The 12500-nt window shown below is 39.0% G+C and overlaps 2 protein-coding genes across 7 annotated transcripts in view; both read right to left on the bottom strand.

Annotated features, from left to right (window-relative positions):
* LOC115221048 (transient receptor potential cation channel subfamily M member 2-like) overlaps nt 1-12500 on the bottom strand; it is a 706843-nt gene that overhangs the window by 296574 nt on the left and 397769 nt on the right. The gene's annotated exons all lie outside the window — the stretch shown is intronic.
* Nucleotides 1-12500, bottom strand: part of LOC115221098 (rhophilin-2-B) — a 109863-nt gene that overhangs the window by 23856 nt on the left and 73507 nt on the right. For both annotated transcript variants that reach the window (XM_029791313.2, XM_029791314.2), the window contains exons 3-6: nt 6719-6847; nt 4726-4801; nt 2713-2790; nt 1864-1988 (exon numbers count right to left, since the gene is read on the bottom strand). In XM_029791313.2, coding sequence (XP_029647173.1) covers nt 1864-1988; nt 2713-2790; nt 4726-4801; nt 6719-6847 — 408 coding nt within the window. The remainder of the gene's footprint in view (nt 1-1863; nt 1989-2712; nt 2791-4725; nt 4802-6718; nt 6848-12500) is intronic.

Here is a 12500-nt window from a genome sequence, read left to right as displayed (position 1 = left end):
GGAATTTGAACTCAGAACGTAATGGCAGATGAAATACTGCTAAGCATTTCGCTGGCATGCTAATGTTTCTGCCAGCTCACCTCCTCCAATGTCCCCTCTCCTCTTGAAAGTTTTTTTTTGTTTTGCAAGTACTTGGTGACCCTGTCAGTGCAGGTGCCACTTAAAAGCACCCAGTCCACACTGTAAAGTGGTTGGTGTTTGGAAGGGCATCTAGCTGTAAAAACCTTGCCAAAACTGACCTCACCTGTGCTTGTGCCATGTAAAAAGCACTAAGACCACTCTGTTGAGTGGTTGGTGTTAGGAAGGGCATCCAGCTGTAAAAATCCTGCCAATACAGTCACAGAAGTCTGGTGCAGGCTTCTGCCTGGCTGGCTCCTGTCGAACTGTTCCACCCATGCTAACATGAAAACAAAATAAATAAATGCGCCCTTTTAAAACCTAGCCAGGATCATGGGCCCAGTTTCCCAGTTTCAATGGCATATGTGTTCCCCAGCTGGACGGGATGCCAGTCCATTGCAGCATTATTCATTTTTGCCAGCTGAGTGGACTGGAGCAATGTGAAATGAAGTGTTTTGCTCAAGAACACAACGCCTCCCTGGTCCAGGAATCGAAACCACAATCTTACGATCATGATGCTGACACCCTAGCTACTAAGCCACGCACCTCCATGCTATCATAAAAGGCGGACGTTAAACCATGATGATGATATGTATGTGTGTGTGTGTATATGTATATATATATATGTATCAATTAGGCATAGAGAGACTAATAACCTTATGTTAGAAGTCAATATGAATATGCTTCAGAGAACAACATTAGTCAAGTCCATAGCATAATAAAAGATTATATAAATAACAAGGGAACAAGAAATTATGTGATGTACTTTATTAGCTTACAGCTGTTTCTGCTATAAGATGCAATTCACTTATAGTTCAGTACTTATGTATCGCCTTATACTAGAAACAGCTGTAAAGTAATGAAGTTCATTACATAATTTCTAGTTTCCTTTTTATTTCCATAATTATATGCATATGTGTGTGTGTGTGTATACACACACACACACACACACATATATATGTATACATATATATATATATATACCATCCACTTTTTCATGCTGACATGAAGCAGATGCAATTTGGTAGTGGATTTTTCAACAACTTGATGCCCTTCCCATCACCACCCTCACCTGTGTTCCAAGCAAGGTAATGTTTCCCCATGACCAGACTGGAAACAAACAAGAGCACTTCTATTATGGTGATGCTTATTTACATCCATTATGCAATGTCAACATGTGGGTATACATATACATCCACATACACATACAGCTTCTTTCAGTTTCTATCAACTAAATCCACTCACAAGGCTTTGGTCAGCCTGCAATTATAGTAGAAAACACTTGCTTAAGGTGATACACAGCAGGATTGAACCTAAAACTATATGATTGAGAAACAAGTACCTTGACCACACAGCCACAACAGTATCTCAGTGAAAATGGTGAGATATGTACCAATGGATTGTTGAAGATATGTATGTAAATGGATATACTATGCATGGAGTAATGAGATATCAGATATACATACCATTGGATATTTGAAGATATATGTGTGTGAATGGCTATATGAGGTGTACAGACCTGGCTGGTGCTGATACCACACAAATAGCACCTAGTCTACCTTGTAAAGTGGTTAGTGTTAAGAAGGGTATCTAGTCACAAAAGCTATGCCAAAACAGATAGTGGAGCCTGGTGCAATCCTCTGACATGCGAGTTCCTGTCAAACTGTTCAACCAATGACAGCATGAAAGATGGATGTTAAATAATGATGATGAAGATGATAATAATGTGATATTAGATATACGTACCAATGGAAATAGATGCCAAGATTTCTGCCAGCCACATAAAATCTTTTCTCTAGATAACTGAGGTGATTATAGTATGTTAACAGTTGTATTACACCAGATTCACTCCGTTGTGGTACACGGATATTCTGAAGATGAGAAATGGAGTATAAGAATGGGATCATACATCAACAACATCAATACCAGTAATTAACAACACAAGGCACTCTGTCAGTTACAATGACAATGGTTCTAGTTGATCCAATAAATGGAACAGCCTGCTCAAGAAATTAATGTGGCTGAGCACTCCACAGAAAAGTGTACCTTTAACGTAGCTCTCAGGGAGATTCAGCATGACACAAAATGTGAGAAGGTTGGTCCCTTTGAAATACAGATACTACTCGTTTTTGGCATGGAATAAAGTGGCTTGCTCAAGGACACAATGCAGTACTGGGAATCGAACTCACAACCTTACAATTATGGACCTGGTCGGCTCTTCGCATGATGACATTCTAGGACCACTGATCTGAGATGACCTCAGCCCCATCAAGCAAGAACATGAAGCAAGCCATGTAATTTCAAGCGAAAATGGACACATTTTCAGTCCCCTCACCCTTGACCCAGTGGTACATATAGGATGTGACAGTAGGAGAAGAGAGAAAGAGAGAAAGAAAGACAGCACAAGTGTAATTAGACTTGATTAAAATATCTTGGTTCACAAACATTATGTATTCTTTCAACACTGGCTTTACTGTTTGGTTTACATGCACAACATCCCTAGATGTTTATATATTTATTCATTCATTTTTGCTTGTCCTTCTTTACATAAATGTGTGTTACATATTTTAGGAAAAGAGAAGTTGTAAAACTTACCTGTCTAAATTCCATCAGCTGGTTGATGTAAGGTGTATACTTCGTGCCATCATCGTTGAAGTGTTCCAGAATGAAGTCCTAAATATGAATAATTTATGAGACAAATTATACATTGACTACACATTATTAACATTTTCACATATACACAAATCATCAGTTAATGTCTGCTTTCCATGCTGGCATGGTTTAGATATTTCGTTTTTGGATTTGGTTTGCAAGATTCTTTATATGAGTTCGTGTGTTGAAGCATATTCTGTTGTGTCTGAGAGTCAAGACTATTGAAAAGGTTGCAAGACACAACGAAAATTTTAGGAAAATAAGAAATAAGTAGAAATTTTACAGGTGAGTGTGAAAATGACTCTCTTCAGACACAACAGAATGGTTTGGATAGTTTGACAGGAACTGGCTAGGCAGAAGACTGCACCAAGCTTCAGTGTCTGTTTTGTCATGGTTTTTACAGCTGGATGCCCTTCCTAACACCAACCACCCTGCAGAGGGGACTGAGTGCTTTTTACATGGCATTAGCACAGTCAAGATGAGTTTTAGCTTGGTTTTTACAGCTGGTTGCCCTTCCAAATGCAAACCCCTTTACAGTATGGACTGAATGCTTTATGTGGCACAAGTACCTGCAAGGTCTGCTGGATGTCCTTTCTAATGCCAACCACTGAGTATTTTTGATGCAGCACCAACGCTAGTGAGGTCCAAGTTTTGGCATGTTTTTTATGGATGTATGCCCTTCCTAATGCCAACTACTTTACAGAGTGGCTGGAACCACTTTACATTGTGGACTATATATATATGTTCATGTGTGTGTATGTTATGCATGTATATCTATCTATCTATCTATCTATCTATCTATCTATCTATCTATCTATCTATCTATCTATCTATCTATCTATCTATCTATCTATCTATCTATCTATCTATCTATCTATCTATCTATCTATCTATCTATCTCTTTCCTTCTCCTATGTTTCCGACGAAGAGCTTCGCTCGAAATGTTAAACCCTCCTTTCTTCCTTCTTTCCTGAGCGTCCAATAATACTATATTTGTTCCACGTCCTCACGTTGTTGTGTTTTTTTTGTGCTTTCTGTTTGGATTAACTTTATATATATATATATGATAGATCATTAGCCACTACACACATTTTTTTCTCTCCTTGTTTCTCTCCTTATTTTTTCTGTGTCCCTTTCTGTAGAAGAGCGTAGGTTCAAAATGTAAAAGACTTTTTTCTATTCCTGAGCATTATACTAATACGTCTGTTTGTTTTGTACACCACCTGTCTTCATCTTTTGCTTTTTTCGTAAACTCTCCCTATATATATATATATATATATATGCATACATAATTAAGGCTAAAATCTATTAACGATCTTAACATGCACTCCATTAGCACAAGGTTGAAATTAGACAATCTAGAATTAACCTCAAAATTTTACTAAATCTCTTTTATTCATTTGCTCACTTTCAGCCTTGTGCAAATGGAGTGTCTTTTGACATCTATCTCTAGCATGTAGGTGCTGTTTCTCAGTACCCTTAATTATAAATATATTTATATAATTATATATTTATATATATATATATATATATATACAGAGAGAGGGGGTGGGAAGTCACAGGCATAGCTGTGTGGTAAGAAGTTTGCTTCCTGACCACAAGGTTTCAGGTTCATTCTCACTGCATGGTATCTTGAGCAAGACCCCTACTACAACCCTTGGCCAATCAAAGTGTTGTGAGTGGATTTAGTAGAGAGAAACAGAAAAAAAGGCCATTGAATATGAGATTTATATGGGATCCAAGGCAGATACCATATTCAAAATTGAATACCTTAAGTGGGTACTATAGCTAAGATAGGGTGCGTCAGGTTGGTACCAAAGCTAAGGTGCTTTATCCAGGGAGTGTCATTATTAAGGAAGGGGATCCCAGGTGAGTACAAAGCTAAGGCAATACACTTAAGTTTTAGTTATAATTAGTGTAAAAGAAATTTTAAAAAAAAAAGGCATTTAATATTACCTGAATGGGAACTGTAAAGTCAACTTCTCTGGTTTCTTTCAGACCCAGCGGGACCATCGGCACAGAGTCTATAGAGCTGGAAGGTTAAAATATGGCACGTGTATATATATATGTATATGTATATATATATATATGTATATTTAAATAAATATGTGTGTGTGTGCGTGTATGTGTGTGTGAGTGTGTGTGTGTGTGTATGTATGTATATATATATGTATATATATATGTATATATATATATGTGTGTGTGCATACATATATGTGTATATATATATATGTATAGATATGTATATATGTATATATGTATATATATATGTATATATATGCATATATATATGTATCTAAGTATGTATAGGTATATATGTATCTATGTATATATGATATATATATATATGTCTCTATGTATGTGTAGGTATATATATGTCATCATCATCATCATTGTTTAATGTCCGTTTTCCATGCTAGCACAGGTTGGACGGGGATATATATATATATGTATAGATATATATATGTATCTATGTATGTATAGGTATATATATGTAGATATATATGTGTATCTATGTATATATATGTGTGTGTATCTATGTATATGTAGATATATATATATATATGTGTGTGTGTGTGTATATATATATACATATATATATATACAGAAAGTATGGGGGTTTAGTTTACAGGTGATTTTTAAATGATTAGGTGCACTAGGTAAGTGCTGTCATGGATTACTGTGACTCCAAGACAGCAGGTATGGAGCCATGGAAGATTTCCTATACAGCGGATATATAATCGTTAAACAGGACAGCAAACGTTAAGGCAAGGCCAGTATCTCAAGTCATATACAATATCATTATAGGAAGAAGTTCAAAATCAAGCAGCTGTTTGTGGAATATCCCCAAGTATTGGATATTCGGTCATCAGAGACAAATACAGAAAAGATAAGGAAAATGCGAATGGTATATATTAATAGGATGACGAAATAGAGGAAGGGAGTCAAAGAATACGGAGATGGATACATGTTGCAGTTAACATATTAAGGTGACAATCAGACAGACAGATGTAAAAACAGAGGGACATTCAGACAAAATATTCATCTATGTTAATAGACATTGAGGGAGGTTATTCTGCTGAGCAGTTCCTCTCTATTGGAGACAGACCTAGAGAAAAGAGATGGCGAACAGTCCAGTAGAAGGAAGAGGGGAAAGACAGAGACAGAGAGGTGGGGAGGATGGACATAAATCTGAACAGTGCAATTCAGAGAGCTTTTTGTTTCTAAGGAAACAAACAATAGTGACAGAAGACGGAAAAGGCAGAAAGAGAGAGTGAGAGATTCAGGTTAGAGTTTCTGTGAATTTTTTTAAAGAGACAAACAATATACAAACACAGATAAGGAGAGAGAGAGAGAGAGAGAGAGAGAGAGAGAGAGGAGAGAGAGAGAGAGAGAGAGAGAGAGAGAGAGAGAGAGAGAGAGATGGTGCTAATATATTAATGAAACTGCTCAATACAGTTTTTTTGGGGGGAGGGGTTCAAATATGACAAAAAAAAATATATGCGACTAAGAGTATGCCACAATAGAGAAAGAGAAAGTACTGATATATATTTCTTTACTACCTACAAGGGGCTAAACACAGAGAGGACAAACAAGGACAGACAAACAGATTAAGTCGATTATATTGACCCCAGTGTGTAACTGGTATCTATTTAATCGACCCCGAAAGGATGAAAGGCAAAGTCGACCTCAGCGGAATTTGAACTCAGAATGTAACAGCAGACGAAATACGGCCACGCATTTCGCCCGGTGTGCTAATGTTTCTGCCAGCTCGATATATCAAAGATATTATTCAATTCTGAGTTCATAGGACTTTTTGTTTTTTTTAGGGAAACAAACAAAATATAAAATGCCATCAGAAGAGATAGGGGACAAAGTTAAACACGAAGACAGAAACACAGAGAGAGAGAGAGAAAGAGAGACAGAGGCAGACAGACAAAGTACTAACTTGGCATGTTGGTATATATTAACAGAACTATTTAGTTCACACAGTTCCTCTTTAAGTAGTTGTATGTTTGAGTTAAAGAAAGACAGTTCCACAGCCACTAATTCTTTCAGCCTCTTGTTTCCTGTTGCCCTACAAAACAGAAAAGGAAGAATATAAAAGATAAGAAATTATTAATTGCAGAGATTAATCTACATGAATAAACAAACAAACAAACAAACAAACAGATGTTTAATTGTGTATTTTAGATGTATTAATTGTCCACTTGAAGCTGACAAAGTAGTCTAGTTTGAAACTAACTATTAAGATGTGTTGATAGATTTGATGGTTGTTATACAAGCACACAACCTCTGTGTGTATGTGTGTGTGTGTGAGTGTGTATGTGTGTGTGTGACTGCAGTTCAGCCGTCATATAATGGCAAACATAGAAGAACCCTGCACTGCTGATGGAAATGGGAAAAAAATAACCATGGGGCATTACATCAGTGCATCATCTACTTTTTTTGCGTTTGTCACCAGGCTTACAAAAGCTGAAGAAATGCAGCAATCACTGTATCATTGACACAGAAACTTGAATTCCCATATGTGAATCTCCATAATTGTTTATATTCCTCCATTTCCAACAATATTGGGATCTACTTCATTTGTGCGTGGGTGTGTCTCTTGAACCTAAGAAGCATCAGATGTGGTGTGCAAGGGAGACGACTGCACTGGTATGGCCATGTGGTAAGAATGGATGAGGATAGCTGTGTGAAAAAGTGCCACACCCTAATGGTTGAGGGAACCTGTGGAAGAGGTAGACTCAGGAAGACCTGGGATGAGGCGGTGAAGCATGACCTTTGAACATTAGGCCTCACCAAAGCCTAATGACTGGGACCTTTGGAAATATGCTGTACTTGAGAAGACCTGGCAAGTCAAGTGAGACCATAACCTGATGGCCTATGCCAGGGGTGTAACCAGCCCACTTAACACACACGCACACGCCCACATGCAGACAGATTCAATCATATATGTATTCCTGTAAATATGCATAAGTACATAGTTACACACATTCATATGCACATTATTATCAAAGTACATACACACATACATGCATGCATGCACACACAGAGAACAACACATACACACACACATGTGTATGCATGCCCATACACTGACATTCTTACCTGCACAGACATACATTCACAGACTCACAGGCAAGCATACACACACACACACACACTTAACACATACAAGACCCCACACACACATTCATGCATATACACACAATCATAGATACACACACACACAAACACATACACTTATATGAGTGTGTGTGTGTCTGTGTGTGAGCAGATATAAACACTGACACATTCATATGTGTCCAGACACATACACACAAGCATACGCACACACTCATAGACATGTACACATACATATGCAGGTCCTTAAATCTGGGGCATATTATGATGTGGTAGGGACAGGGGCAGTGGTGATAAGAGTTTATAGGTGAGAATAAGGAGTTTATTTTAGGGAGCTTAGCCTTCGTGTGGTGGGGAGGGGGAGTCATTAGGGAAGGGAGGGGTTACGTTAACATGATATAATTAGCCCCTCTTCCCCACCTTCCTATTTGTCTTTGTAATGTAGAATATAGGGGGAAGGAGAGGTCCCCATGGAATAGATCAGCCAGTGAGGTGGAAAGAGGAGTTGTTTGGGGAGTAGGGGGGAGAGAGAGAGGGAGAGTGAAAGAAGACATTGTTTAGGGGTCACCAGACACGGCGGGAGAGGGGTGGAGTGGGGACAGAGGGATGCAGTAAGTAATAATGGTAAAGGATGTGTGTATAGCAGGTGAGCAGAGCAGGGCTTAGTAAAGAGTTTAATTTCTGGTTTAGGGGGTACAGCCTCACTAGAGCAGGGGGTGGGGCTTGGAAGGTAGGAAACTGTGAATGTTGGGTAAGAGACTAAGAGAGCAATGAGGGGAAAGAGAGAAGTAGGGTGGGGATGAGGCAAGGGGGTCATTGGTTTCCAAGTGGATTAGGGGTTAAGTTAAAATAGGGTAGTAGGTTGGTTTATGTTGGGTAGAATTAAAGGGTAAAATGGGTGTGGGGTACTAAGGGACTCTGGTGGTGGTGGTGATGATGGTGTTAGAGCTAAATATGAAAACAGAGAATCTAATCAAGATAGAATCACTGCAAGTCCAACTTGCTTTAAGCAGATTTATCATCAAATACGTTCCACCCATGACTATCCAACCTTTCATATCTTAGGAACTACATTATCTACTGGATCATTCATTATTTTAAGACAGGAAGTCATGACTTGAGGGAGATTTAGTTGCTATTTCTACTTAGTTGAGCAGCTATGTAGAGGTTTCCTTAGGGTATTTTAGTTGTGTTTGTAGTTTAACCCTTAGAAAGTGACCCTGATAAAGCAGACATGATCAAAGGCATTCCAACCGCAAACAACCAGTATAATTTTTTTTTGTTGGACATTAAGGAGTAAGTTGAGGGAAATTCGGTTGCTATTTCTAGTTCCTTTGTGATCTTTTTGTATTTGTAGTGTAGCTCTGGGTGAGTCCTGATCAAACAGAACAGACCTGTGATCAAAGACATTTTAGCCATGACCAACACAGTTTAGTTCAGACCACATTAAAGGCCTCCATCAGTAATGGTTGATGTTACATACATATGTATCTGCTTCTGGAAAGTTCCTTCCTTGGGCCCAGGAATGGGCGAAAGCTTTTTCAGAAAGACCAGCAGTTATCCTAGTTGCATGTCTCCCCTGTCCAGCTCGCCATTGATACCCAAGGGAACATTAAGGTACAGCTTGGCACCCGTATTTGTTTCTCTCTTTGTTTTGACATCACACGATAGCTGTAAACACCTTGTCGTTGTCATACAAGTGGTGCCATCAGATTCCAATCTTCTATGAACATATGTCCAGCCATGTGAAAATATTGCCTTCCTTGGAACAGGCCAGGGGTTGGTGACAGGAAATGCATCCAGCTGTAGAAAATCTGCCTCAACAAATTTCATCTGACCCATGCAAGTATGGAAAAGTGCATATTAAATTATGATAATGACAATGACCATAACAGTGATGATGGTGATGATGATAATGATGACGACGACGACGACGACGACGACGATGGTGGTGGTGGTGGTGGTGAGTAAAAAGGGTAAATACCTCCTTTGGTCATGAATGACCGTGGAATTGCACCCAGAAAATTCCCCTCTGAGGCACAAGTTCAAGCAAGGTTGTTTACGGAAGACTAGCAATCACCCATGCATATCAGCCTTCCCTCTCCATGTCATTTACCAAATCCATTCACAAAGCTTTGGTCAGCCCAAGGTTATAGTGGAAAATATTTTTCCCAAGATGCCACACTGTGGAACTGAAACTATAACCATGTGGTTGAGAAGCAAGCTTCTCACCACTTAGCTATGCCTGTGCATATGACCTCAACTATACTAACCACCACCAAAAGCACCATCACCACTACATCAACACTACTACCCCAATAACTACCACCTCCATAACAATAACCATTGTCACTATTTTCTTCAAAGTCTCTTGAGCTCAAGAAAGACGATTCCACAATTTCTTGCTGAACAGCCTGCACAGGTGATTTGTTTACAATGGTCAAATGTTTGTGTTGTACATGAGCTCACATCCTCTATCAAATCAACATTACTTGAACAGGGGCATAGTGTGTCACATGTCAGATGTTGAAGGGATCATAGAGGTGCATGAAATGAAGTGTTTTGCTCAAGAACACAACACATCACCCAGTCTAGAAATCGAAACCATGTACTTGCAATCGTGAGATCAAGTAAGGGCACCATGCGCTCTTACTTGATCATTATCATCATCATCATCACCATAACGACTTTCTAGTAGAGTATATGAGTAGGGTAATGTAGAGAGGTCACTAAGGTGAGGGTAGCAATTGTCTTTAAATGTGAATATGTTACACATACCATCACATAACCCCACCATGCCATCCACCACAGAACCAAGAAAGGAGAATTGATATGGTTGCTCAACTTGGTAGAAATAGCAGGTATATCTTGTCCAAATCACATGGTCTTTGATTGCCTACACAGGTTGGTTATGGTTAGCAACGCCGGGCGAAATGCTTTGTGGTATTTTGTCTGCCGCTACGTTCTGAGTTCAAATTCCGCCAAGGTCAACTTTGCCTTTCATCCTTTCGGGGTCGATAAATTAAGTACCAGTTACACACTGGGGTCGATGTAATCGACTTAATCCCTTCGTCTGTCCTTGTTTGTCCCCTCTGTGTTTAGCCCCTTGTAGGTAGTAAAGAAATAGGTTGGTTATGGTTGGCATGCCTTTGATGATAAACTTCCTTAATCAGAGTTGACCTGAAGTTAAACAACTATACCGGGCAGTTGATGCATTGTAGTATTATCACTCACAGGTGAGTAGGATTTGGTAATGTACCATGCTTTTGCTAACTGTTTAAGGTGCCTGTGTAGTTGTGAGGAGACGAAGACGCCTTCTGTACTTATCCCACACATCACCTTGCAGAACATCAGGGATGTGACTACTGGAGAAGGAGAGAAACAGGTGGATGTATTAACACTGGAGTGGTACACATTTACAGCTGAATAGACAGGTGTGAAAATAAATAAACTGCTTTTTTCTTAGGAGACGATATGTCTCATGGCCTGGGAATTGAACTTGTGTTCTTATGGTCATGAATTCATGGTTCTAACAACTAGGCCAACCAGTAATGGCTTGTTTATAAGGAGTAGTAGGGTCAGGTTTGATAGGTAAGGGAGAAGAATAGGATGAAAGCTGGTTGGAAGAAGATATTTAGGCTAAATGACAAAGGTCAGGTGAGATAGGTAGGAGTGGTGTCTCCTTTAAGTAAACATTCCAATTAACAGGTGAAACAAAAGTCAGGTAAGCAGGAAGGAAACAATAAAAATATAATAAAAGCTACACGAATTTAAATAAATAAATAGATAGATAGACAGATAAATAAATATTTCTGTTGCTTCTAACTTTAGTTAGTTCTTGGCTTCCACCACCCCAAATGCCATCACTACAACCACCATTGACCATTAAAACCACAACCAACATCACCATAATAACCATCATGAATGGTATCCTCTGACCACAATTACAACCACCACCATCACCTCCACTATCATTTCCACACACATCACATGTGTGTCTGTGTGTGTGTGAGTGGGTGTACACAAAAATTTTTACTGTTAGATTTAATTACCCTTCCCCTAAACATAGATAATTCTTTATGCCCTTACAAAAATTAATCTTATTCTATTTATGGGAGGAGCCCTTGGTTTTCATTCCCCACATAAGGGTTTGCTTTCTCATTGGTAATAGTTTTTCCTATGTTACTCTCTCGCATCTGATGCTTCTTATGTCCGACTTTTCTCTCAAGATGCTTACACTCTGTCACGCATGCACACGGAAATTGCACATCCAGCGAAGCATACTGGCTTCGTTTTTTTCAAGCCTGCACATGTCCTGTAGCATAACTGTGCTCACACAGTCTTCATACACTCTACCTTTCAATCTGAGGGAGAGGCCATTTGTTGTCCAGCCTACTTGGAGAATCCACCCCCACTGCTAACTTGGTCACCTAGATAATGGAACCTATCTACTACCTCTAGCTTACTTGCCTGGCAGTTGATGGAGTCAATTTTCTGTACATTTTCAGTGTTTATCATACCTGTGCATCTTCCACATACAAAAGCTATTTCCCCTGTTAACCTTCCTCTGATATTGCTGCACCTTTTATGTGTCTATAGCTTAC

This window comes from Octopus sinensis, linkage group LG17 (genome assembly GCF_006345805.1).
Source record: "Octopus sinensis linkage group LG17, ASM634580v1, whole genome shotgun sequence".
NCBI classification, from domain to species: domain Eukaryota; kingdom Metazoa; phylum Mollusca; class Cephalopoda; order Octopoda; family Octopodidae; genus Octopus; species Octopus sinensis.
The sequence above is the reverse complement of the archived record's forward strand: the minus strand, read 5'-3'. Positions and strand labels throughout refer to the sequence as shown.